Source organism: Salmo salar, chromosome 07 (assembly GCF_965601325.2).
Source record: "Salmo salar chromosome 07, fSalSal1, whole genome shotgun sequence".
Taxonomy (NCBI): domain Eukaryota; kingdom Metazoa; phylum Chordata; class Actinopteri; order Salmoniformes; family Salmonidae; genus Salmo; species Salmo salar.
Genome location: NC_138297.1, coordinates 57,242,059 through 57,254,166, shown reverse-complemented (window position 1 = coordinate 57,254,166; position 12,108 = coordinate 57,242,059). Strand labels below are relative to the sequence as shown.

At 41.4% G+C, this 12,108-nt stretch overlaps 1 protein-coding gene across 1 annotated transcript in view; it reads left to right on the top strand.

Annotated features, from left to right (window-relative positions):
- Nucleotides 1-12,108, top strand: part of snd1 (staphylococcal nuclease and tudor domain containing 1) — a 320,313-nt gene continuing 308,205 nt past the window's right edge. The window contains exons 1-3 of the mRNA XM_045722231.2: nucleotides 1-263; nucleotides 9,518-9,667; nucleotides 11,929-12,049. Of these exons, the coding sequence (XP_045578187.1) occupies nucleotides 45-263; nucleotides 9,518-9,667; nucleotides 11,929-12,049 (490 nt within the window). The 5' untranslated portion in view covers nucleotides 1-44. The remainder of the gene's footprint in view (nucleotides 264-9,517; nucleotides 9,668-11,928; nucleotides 12,050-12,108) is intronic.

Genomic DNA, 12,108 nt, shown 5'->3' with positions numbered 1-12,108 from the left:
TTCATTTCTAATCCTGTACCCGGAAAAGTAACTCTTTGACGTGTATGCATGGTACCGTGTGTTTCCGGTATAGCGTGTGTTCACAGTTATCCAGCCTTTTCCTCTTGGGTTTCAATAGAACAGTCACTTTGGACTCCCGGCTCCTTACCTGTTTCCCCCTAAACGGCGTATCTAACTTTGTGGACATGGCATCATCAGTTTCGGCACAGGCTCAGGCGAATCCTGCTCCGGTTGCGGCGCTCCAGAGAGGAATAGTCAAGATGGTAGGAACATATGGATGAAGAGTGTGTGACAAGGGATGATGCTAACAGCTTGTTAGCTTTCGATTAACGAGCTAGCTACGATAGCCAACTTGTGGGGGATTCAACTTCTCATTGTCGTGGGATTTTTCTTGTTAGAAAAGTACTATTCAATGTCGTGTTCAATGACAATGTTGGCTAGCTAACACCGTTAGCTAACTAGCACCACGAATTGACTCAATTCCGCAGCAGTTTATGATTAGCAACGTACATTGAGGATTTGACAAGGTTTGTGTAAAAGGTGCTAACTAACGTTACTGTAGTAAACATTGCGCAATGAAACCATTTTTGAGACAAACAAGAGGGAGTTGGTTGTCCTACAGAAGCGCTTGAATGAGGTGTTTAGGAAAATACCCTGACGTTAGTTCAAACACTCGCAAAAGAGGTTTCTATCTGGAGCCAGGTGAAGTTGCAACAAGACAACTTTTTTTGCACATTAATTGTTGGCAGGTGTAGAAGCATGACCCCCGTCCTAGCAAAATTGCTTGGTTGACCTCGGCTATGTGGTTCATGTGGCTAGGTACTGTAGTCAGATAAATCAGCACTAACATGGCTAACTAGGAGTGTTCAAAGTTCGTGTCCTGATGAGCGCGTGCAGCTGTGCCGTGGCTAAACAACTCTGATTTATGGTTCTGGATTGGAAGCTAAGTTAGCTAGCAAGCATTATTTTGATTCCAATCTCCAGACAACATCCAAATGGTTAGCTAGTATACTATCATAGCTAGCTAGCTTTCACGTCGGAGTATGTCCATCAACTCGAACAATTGACGCTATCAAAATAATATATTTTAGTTTGAGACGAATTAGTTAAGTTACCTAATTCCAAAAAGTGTGGCAAAAATATTTAAACAACGGGTGAACCATTTTGCCTTCAGTGTAGTTTGGTCAGCAAGTCCTGCTGCTCAGAAGCGACCACGAGAAACTGACACGTATTCCTCGCCCCCCTTAAACTCCCTCGGTAGTGGAAGCAAGCAGCAGCAGTTGTAGTAGTATCTATAGCTACAGTGGCCCAAAGTAACCCCAAATGATTTAGCATGCACAGTCTCATTCTACATCTAAGTGATTTCTAGAGGCTAGTACTCGACTTGCTAAATCATTTGGGGTTACTTTGAGCCTTGCATTTAGTCACATTCCCGATTTTTGGCAATTACTCATTTTACTTCCTCTCACGATGAGCGAGTCTATACCGTTTCCAGCTTGTATTCGAGGTGATGCATGTTTTGTGCGTCTGTCATTTCCTGAAAAGCATTTTCAGTGATCAGATTCAGACCACGGTTTATCTAATCTAGTGTGATATGTATAGGCTAACTACAGCAGATATGGCTACAAGCTATCATACAACACTCTGACAATTCAGAGCTGTAGGATTCTTCTCCCACCCACTGTGGTTACTGACTGAAAGGCCTGTTTTTTTGAGTATACAGTAATTATAGACTGCCTACATGTCCCCCATAGACGTATGTTTCCTCTGGAAAGGGTAAACAAGTGAGTGGTCACCTTGGGAATAAGGGAAGTGTGTGGTATGAGACAGTAGTTACAGTAAGGGATAGATTGACATTTACAGAATGGTTGGTTACCTGGATGAAAATGGGGGAGGGTCATGCTTTTTCAATTTCAGTCAAGTGGAGGGTTTAGTAATAAAAAATAATTAAAAAAATACAGAAATCTAGTCCAGGGGAGGGTCATGTAATAGATGAAATATCAATAGTTCTCGGTGTTGTAGTATTAGTTGCTTATTAGGCTATATATTGATGTGTGCCCTATGTCGCCCCTCATCTCTGATTTTTCTCAAAATGCACCATCTTGTGTGCAGACTAACCTATAGATTATTTTCTGCTCAGTTTGAGTGTGAAGATGAGGACCGGAGGTCAACTTTGATAGCTTGCTGCTACTATAATTGATTTAGTTAAAAACAATCTGTTTCTTGCCCATTATGTATTTGTCAGTTATTGACCTTACAATAAGACAGATTCAAGTAACTTTTGTTGTGGTGCTAAAAGTTGCAGCTGTGGAAATGGACAGCTCATGGTGCTGAAAGTGGGAAAATTCGAGTAGGCATAATTTGTTTCAATCGTCTTCATTTTAATTAGACTTTACTAACAACGAGGGCTTTGTATTGTAGCCTATTTCTTCCTATTTAAGAAATAAGAGGTAGTCGTACCTGTTTGACAGATGAAATTAGGCAATTGCTCCACCCACCATGCACTCTTTAAATAACCTACCTCTGTGTCAGTGAAGGGCTGTTAAGTTGAAATCTAGAATTGAGGGGGTATGTGAGGGTATGCCATAGGCCTAACTTTTATTAAAGACAATAGGGAAAAAGTACAGGCCTACCCCTTGTTAGCTTAATTTAAGAAAATACAACTAATCTCATGATATAAAGTGATGTATAACAGCGCTTTGATCCGCAATGCTTTATGCTCGAAATGAGCTGTAAAACACCCGGGAAAGATGTGATGGCGATGCATATGGGGATATAATTGTTTTGTTGCTTTGACATTTTGAGACTGAGCTACAACCTATAGCTGAGAAGAAGGAAAAAATTGACTTTGTTTGGGAAGTACCGTAATTTCCGGACTATAAACTGCAACTTTTTTCCCACACTTTGAACCTCGCGGCTTAAATAATGACGCGGCTAATATATGGATTTTTCCCGCTTTCAATTTTTTTTTTACAATAAAAACACATTCTGTGAAGTGCTCAGTTTTTTGGCGGCATGAAGCTTTCATTAGACCAATGAAATTGCCGAACGGGTTAAGGTCAAACAACTTTTTTGTTTACTGTTTAGATTAAATCGAGCGCGCTCAAACTTCCCATCATTCTGATTACGGTAGTCATTTTGTCACTCTGATTCCTGGGGGCACAACAAAGTATTTGCAGCCACTCGACATCGGTGTAAATCGTGCATTTAAGGTGGCGCTCCGTGTTCAGTGGGAGGCTTGGATGACAAGCGGGGAGAAATCCTTCACTATAACGGGCCGCATGCGAAGAGCAACTTATGGTCAAGTCTGCCAGTGGGTCCTGACAGCGTGGAGCATTGTCAAAAAATCCACTATCATCAACGGGTTTCGAAAGTCTGGACTGCTGCGTGTTGAAGAGGGCTCAGCGGGGGATTTGCCTCTGGATGAAAGTGACGAGAGTGACAATGAAAACAATCCAATATCGGATGAAGCAATTCTGAGGCTATTCAACTCCGACACCGAAGGAGATGGTTTCAGTGCACAGGAGAAGGAAGATGGTGACCAATGACTTTCTTGGTAGGCTACTGTTTACGGCTAATTTTTTGTTACAAGCCGTGTTTCGTTAAAGCCTGTGTAAAGTTCATTTGTTTCAATGTACCGGTAGGCACCTGCGGCTTATAGACATGTGGCTTATTTATGTTCAAAATAATATATTTTAAATTCAGTGGGTGCGGCTTATATTCAGGTGCGCTTAATAGTCCGGAAATTACGGTAATCAAATTCTGTCACTATCAACTGATTTAAGCTATTCACTTTCTGTACGATAGAAGATGTTTAAACCCAGACAGCTTTCAGGGAAACACTTGTGACCTTCTCTCACTAACTTAAGCCATGGAAGAAAAGTAGCCAGCAGTTAAAGTTGCCATTTTTTGCGTTGGTAGACCTACTCTGTCTGGGGTGGAAAGGTAGGTCTAACTTTTGAAAGTACCATGCTCAGATTCCTAATGACGTCTCAGATTTAATTATTTGCAAACAGGGACAGTTTAGTTGCAAACAAGACACATGAATTTGGCGTTGGAGAAATATGATAGAATTGATCAAATTAACACCGGCTTATCACTCTGTCTGTCCTTTATCTGTAATTTGTCGTATTCAAAAAATATTCAGCAAATATGTAGAATTCCATGGAAGGTTTATAAGGCTTTTTTTTCCTTTGACCTGCAAATACGCTGATAGTCATGCAATGCTTTTACTATTAAGGAGATCTTTCTACCTTCACTCTTGTCCACAGTGGTCTGCGAACCCACAACCTTCTGGCCTGAGCTATCAAAATTCCTGCGTTGCCATGTAATGCTTACAGGACAAAGAACAGTTTCTAAAACTGCATATCTAAGGCTCTGGTCTGTCCAAGAAATCAGGGTAAATGATACACGTTCTCTGCTATCCACTTTGTTTTAATTATTATTTTGGGTATAAGGGAGGGTCACTTGTTTTTTTCCCAAGCGTTCTAGGAGGGTTTAGGTCAAATATGGGTCTCCCGAGTGTCGCAGCGGTCTAAGGCACTGCATCTTATTGGAAGAGGTGTCACAACACTCCCTGGTTCAAATCCAGGCTGTATCACACCTGGCTGTGATTGGGAGTCACATAGGGCAGCACACAATTGGCCCATCCGGGTTTTGCCGGGGTAGGTCGTCATTGTAAATAAGAATTTATTCTTAACTGACTTGCCTAGTTAAATACAGGTTTAAATTAAAATAACTCCCTAAAGAGTTATTTTTAGAGGAGATGATTTGTTGTGCAGCATCTGGCTGGGTCAGATGGAAGAGAATAGTAGTCTGGGTGTTGAGGGATCTTCCCTGAAGACTTGGATCTTTGTCATGGCTTACAGACTCAGTCCCACTAGTCTTGCTGTACCTTTGTCTCCTGTTCTTGACTCCTTTCCTTCAAGACCACAAACCTGAGCAGAACAGAGATATTAGCCTATTTCCACTTATCCAACCATTTCAAAATGTGTGCCTGGGAGGAAAGGAGACGAGGAGGCAAGCCAAAGCCACTGTGTAGATCGGAACAGAGCCCTTGAGCAAACAGTAGTGTGTATTCATTCAGAGGAGGCTGGTAGGACGAGCTATAGGAGGACGGGCTCATTATAATGGCTGGAATGGAATCAATGGCACATTGTTTCCATGTGTTTGGTACCATTCCATTGAATCCATTCCAGCCATTGCAATGAGCCTGTTCTCCTGTAGTTCCTCCCACCAGCCTCCTCTGCATTCATTATTTGGATTCTGTTGCTGGTGATGAATCACTACTGGAGCTTAGGCCCCTTTCTGTTCCTCCTGTTCTGTCTAGTGATGTTCTGAGGAATGAGTCACACTTCAGTGGGGAAAATCTTTCTAGATCCCAATACTTCATTGTCTGGGGTGTATTAATTCTGCTGATTTTGTGTTTCTTAAACGGAAGTAAGCGAACCGGGAGGGACCTACCTGAATTGGGCTGACATAAACTCTTGTTTTGCTCTGTTTGCATCCGTTTGGTTCTAAAACGGTTTCTGTAATGAATAGACCTCTGACGCTGGTCTGACACTACTTCTCACTACAGGAAAAGGCACTTTGTTTTTGATTGGGTCAAACCCTGTCTGAACTGAACACTCAACACCAACCTACCTCTAGACCTATTCACTGTCACGGCTGTTAGGCCTATACTAAGCCTGGCTCAACTAAAACTATTACTACTATTACCACCTCTACTACTATAACTACTACCATTATTACCACTCACTACTGCCATTATTACCATTACCACTCACTACTGCCATTATTACCATTACCACTCACTTTATTACCATTACCACTCATTATTACCATTACCACTCACTTACTGCTGCTACTACTATTACTGCTGCTACTACTATTACTGCTGCTATTACTGCTGCTATTACTGCTGCTACTACTATTACTGCTGCTATTACTATTACTGCTATTGCCATTGCCGTTATTTCTAGTGCTATTGCTACTGCTATTGCCGTTATTTCTAGTGCTACTGCTATTGCCGTTATTTCTAGTGCTACTGCTATTGCCGTTATTTCTAGTGCTATTGCTACTGCTATTGCTGTTACTACTACTATTTCTATTACCGTTACTACTACTATTTCTATTACCGCTACTGCTATTACTACTGCTATTACTACTGCTATTACTACTGCTATCATCGCTACTGCTATTATCGCTACTGCTATTATCGCTACTGCTATTACTACTGCTATTACTACTGCTATTATCGCTACTGCTATTACTACTGCTATCATCGCTACTGCTATCATCGCTACTGCTATCATCGCTACTGCTATCATCGCTACTGCTATCACTCTTACTACTACTGTTATCGCTACTGCTGTTATCGCTACTGCTGTTATCGCTACTGCTGTTATCGCTACTGCTGATATCGCTACTGCTGTTATCGCTACTGCTGTTATCGCTACTGCTATTTCTACTACCACTATTACTCTTACTTCTACTGCTATTATCGCTGCTGCTATTACTATTACTACCACTATTACTACTGCTATTACTATTACTACCACTATTACTACTGCTATTACTATCACTACTGCTATTACCGATATTATTACTACTACTATTTCTATTACCACTACTGCTATTACTATTATCACTACTGCTATTATTACCACTACTACTGCTATTGCTGCTGCTATTACCGCTACTACTACTACTTACTGCTATTACTATTACCGTAATTTCCGGACTATTAAGCGCACCTGAATATAAGCCGCACCCACTGAATTTAAAAAAAAGATTATTTTGAACATAAATAAGCCGCAGATGTCTATCAGCCGCAGGTGCCTACCGGTACATTGAAACAAATTAACTTTACACAGGCTTTAACGAAACACGGCTTGTAACAAAAATAAATAGGCTTTAACGAAACACGGCTTGTAACAAAACAAAAAAAATTAGCAGTAAGCTTTAGTTGTCTTTTTGCACTGAGTCAATTCCTCACGCTGCTGTTTCCAACGTCTTATCATCGACTCATTAAGACCAAGCTCCCGTGCAGCAGCTCTATTTCCTTTTCCAACAGCCAGATCAATCACCTTCAACTTGAAAGCTGCATCATATGCATTTCTCCGTGTCTTTGCCATGATGAGGGTGAGAAAATGACTACCGTAATCAGAATGATGGGAAGTTTGAGAGTGCTCGGTTTAATCTAAACAGTAAACAAAAAAGTTGTTTGACCTTAACCCGTTCGGCAATTTCATTGGTCTAATGAAAGATTCATGCCGGCAAAAAACTGAGCACGTCACAGAATGTGTTTAAAAAAAATAAAAAAATAAAACATTTGAAAGCGGGAAAAATCCATATATTAGCCGCGTCATTGTTTAACCTCTTGGGGCTAGGTGGGACGCTAGCGTGCCACCCGTGGTGCACTCCATCAACAGCAGGTGCATTTCAAGAGCGGCAAATTTGAATCCAAATAAATGTCAAAATTCAAATTTTTCAAAAATACAACTATGTTACACCATTTGAAAGATAAACATCTCCTTAATCTAACCACGTTTTACGATTTCAAAAAGGTTTTACGGCGAAAGCATAAATTTAGAGTATGTTAGGACAGTACATTTACAAGAGTTGTGTGTAATGTTTTGTCAAGTCAAAGACAGGGTCACCAAAACCATAAAACCAGCTAAAATGATGCACTAACCTTTTACAATCTCCATCAGATGACACTCCTAGGACATTATGTTAGACAATGCATGCATTTTTAGTTCTATCAAGTTCATATTTATATCCAAAAACAGCGTTTTACTATGGCATTGATGTTGAGGAAATCGTTTCCCTCCAATAACCGGCAGTCAAGTCAGCGTCACAAATTAAATAATTAAAATTAGAAAACATTGGTAAAATATTATATTGTCATTTAAAGAATTATAGATTTACATCTCTTGAACGCAATCAACTTGCCAGATTTAAAAATAACCTTACTGGGAAATCACACTTTGCAATAATCTGAGCACTGCGCCCAGAAAAATACGCGTTGCGATACAGACTAGACGTCATGTTGGGGAGATCTAAAATCGAAAATACTATGTAAATAATCCATTACCTTTGATTCTCTTCATCAGATGTCACTTCCAGGTATCACAGGTCCATAACGAATGTAGTTTTGTTCAAAAAAGCTCATCATTTATGTCCAAAAATCTCCGTCTCGTTAGCACATGATGTAAGCCAGCCGGACTTCTCGTCATGAACGAGGGGAAAAAATATATTTCCGTTCGTTCAAACATGTCAAACGTTGTATAGCATAAATCATTAGGGCCTTTTTTAACCAGAACATGAATAATATTCAAGGTGGACGAATGCATACTCTTTTATAACGTATTGGAACGAGGGTACCCAACATGAACTCGCGCGCAAGGTGTCTAATGGGCCATCATCGTTCCATGGCTCTTGTTCGGTCAGATCTCCCTCCAGAAGACTCAAAACACTTTGTAAAGGCTGGTGACATCTAGTGGAAGCAATAGGAAGTGCCAAAATATTCCTAAACCCCTGTGTTTTTCAATGGGATAGGTTTAAAGTCAATACAACACATCAGGTATCCACTTCCTGTCAGAAAATGTCTCAGGGTTTTGCCTGCCAAATGAGTTCTGTTATACTCACAGACACCATTCAAACAGTTTTGGAAACTTTAGTGTTTTCTATCCATATATAATAAGTATATGCATATTCTAGTTACTGGGTAGGATTAGTAACCAGATTAAATCGGGTACATTTTTTTTATCCAGACGTGCAAATGCTGCCCCCTAGACCCAACAGGTTAAGCCGCGGGGTTCAAAGCGTGGGAAAAAAGTTGCGGCTTATAGTCCAGAATTTATGGTACTACTACTATTATCACTACTGCTATTATTACTATTATTATTGCTACTGCTATTGCTGCTACTATTACCGCTATTACTACTGCTATTACTGTTACTACTACTATCATCACTACTGCTATTATTACCACTACTATCGCTACTGCTATTACTACTATTACCGCTATTACTACTGCTATTACTATTACCGCTATTACTGCTACTACTATTATCACTACTACTGCTATTACTATCACTACTGCTACTACTATCACTGCTGCCGCTATTACTATTTTCACTATTACTACTATCACTACTGCTACTACTATCACTGCTGCCGCTATTACTATTATCACTATTACTACTACTACTACTATTACTATTATCACTATTACTACTGCTACAACTAGACTGTATAGTCATTATTTTTCACCACAACTGTTTTTCCTCCTCCATGGAATAGGGTTGAGTTCTGAGAGAATTTGTGAAAATAATTAGCACTACCAAAACCTCTACTTTCATATCAGCCCATTAACAGTCTCCGATTAGCTTATAGACATTCTAATAATTGTTGTGCCTGGTCTTATCTACCACTGCTACAATGCAAATAACCCTGGTCTTTCCCCTTATAGCCTAATGCTAATATTTACTGTGACGTTCCTCTCTTCCAGGTCTTGTCAGGATGTGCAATAATCGTGCGGGGCCAGCCACGGGGAGGCCCGCCCCCGGAGCGTCAGATCAACCTGAGCAACATCCGTACCGGAGCGCTAGCTCGCCGCGCCCCCCAGAGCCAGCCCGACCAAAAGGACACCCCTGACGAGGTGAGTTGAAGAACTTCAACCAATCACTGACATTGGGCTGGTCCATTCATGAAGAAGAGTGAGGGGGGGGTAGACGTTGTATTGAGATTCATAAGGGAAAAAATGAATTTCAGGTGGCTGCATGGAGACGATGCTTTCACTTTCGGGAGCAGCATAATTAGGGTGGCGGGTTGTCTAAGAAAAAGTGTTGGGTGTTCTTCGATCAGGTTCCACCTGCAGTGACAGTTATGTAATCGCTGATATATGATACTTGTTGTCTAGTAAAGCATATATAGTCCATTCAGAAATTATCGACCCCTTCCCCTTTTCCACATTTTGTTATGTTCTAAATTAGATTAAATAAAAATAAATCCTCATCAATCTACACACAATACCCCATAATGACAAATTAAATAACGTTTTTTAGAAATGTTTGCAAATGTATCAAACTGAAATTCCTTATTTACATACCGGTAAGTGTTCAGACCCTTTGCTCTGAAACTCGAAATTGAGCTCCTGTGCATCCTGTTTCCATTGATCATCCTTGATGTTTCTACAACTTGGTTGGAGTCCGCCTGTGGTAAATTCAATTGATTTGACATGATTTCGAAAGGCACACACACCTATCTATATAAGGTTCCACAGTTAACAGTGCATGTAAGTGCAAAAACCAATCAATGAGGTCGAAGGAATTGTCCGTAGATCTCCGAGACTGGATTGTGTTGAGGCACAGATCTGGGAAGGGTTCCAAAAAATTTCTGCAACATTGAAGGTCCCCAAGAACACAGTGGACTCCATTATTCTTAAATGGAAGAAGTTTGGAACCACCGAGATTCTTACTAAAGCTGTCTGCCCGGCCAAATGAGCAATCTGGGGAGGAGGACCTTGGTCAGAGAGTTGACCAAGAACCTAATGGTCACTTTGACAGAGCTCCAGAGTTCCTCTGTGGAGATGAGAGAACCTTCCAGAAGGACAACCATCTCTGCAGCACTCCACCAATCAGACATTTTATGTTAAGAGTGGCTAGATGGAAGCCACTCCTCAGTAAAAGGCACATGACATCCCGCTTGGAGTTTGCTAAAAGGCACCTAAAGGATCTTTCAGACCATGAGAAACAAGATTCTCTGGTTTGACGAAACCAAGATTGAACTCTTTGGCCTGAATGCCAAGCGTCACATCTGGAGGAAACCTGGCACCATCCCTACGGTGAAGCGTGGTGGTGGCAGCATCATGCTGTGGGGATGTTTTTCAGCGGCAGGGACTGGGAGACTAGTAAGGAGAAAGATGAACGGAGCAAAGTACAGAGATATCCTTGATGAAAACATGCTCCAGAGCGCTCAGGACCTCAGACTGGGGCAATGGTTCACCTTCCAACAAGTCAACAACCCTAACCACACAGCCAAGATGACGCAGGAGTCTCTGAATGTCCTTGATTGGCCCAGCCAGAGCCCGGACTTGAACCCGATCGAACCTCTCTGGGGAGACCTGAAAAAAACCATGCAGCGACCCTCCCCATCCAACCTGACAGAGTTTGAAAGGATCTGCAGAGAAGAATGGGAGAAACTCCCCAAATACAGGTGTGCCAAGCTTGTAGCGTCATACCAAGTAGACTCAAGGCTTTAATTGCTGCCAAAGGTGCTTCAACAAAGTACTGAGTAAACGGTCTGAATACTTATGTAAATGTCATAATTCGCTTTATTCTTAATGAATAAATAACGTTTTTGCTTTGTCATTATGGGGTATTGTGTGTAGATTGAGGGGGGAAAAAAATATATATTTTAGAATAAGGCTTATGTTACAATGTGGAAAAAGTCAAGGGGTCTGAATACTTTCCGACTGCGCTGTGTCCCATCTGCCTTCCTTTTATAAGGGAAAATAAGAAATGGTCGTTTTTGGTCAGTGTCATAGAGAATGATAGAGGCTGCTGGTGGCCGAAAGGTCGTATTAGCATGGGCAGCGACATTTGAGGCCTTTCACCATTTTTAATATAGTCAACTGGGTGGTACATCCAACTTCATTGGCTGATCCCTCCTGCCGACTCTGTTGGAGTCATGTCCAACTGGGTCATCAGGAGGGATCAGCCAATTGTGAAAAAGTGAAATTGACTACTTCAAAATGGAGATTGCGCTGCCCTTGCGGTCACAGACGCAATAATGGCAAAGATGATTCCTATCTCTATGGTCAGGGTCTGTAGATGAATTGTGGGTGATTGATTATTTGGTGCCCCTAGTGGTATAACATTGCCATGATCAACGGGTCAATCTGTCTTCTTTCCCTTGCAGCCCTATGCCTTCCAGGCCAGAGAGTTCCTGCGCAAGATGCTGATTGGGAAGGAGGTATGCTTCACAGTGGAGGTGAAGACTGCTCTGGGCAGAGAATACGGCATGGTGTACCTGGGCAGAGGTGAGAAGACCACCAGACACTCACAGGCCTAGCCACAAGTAGAGGCCAGAGTTACTACT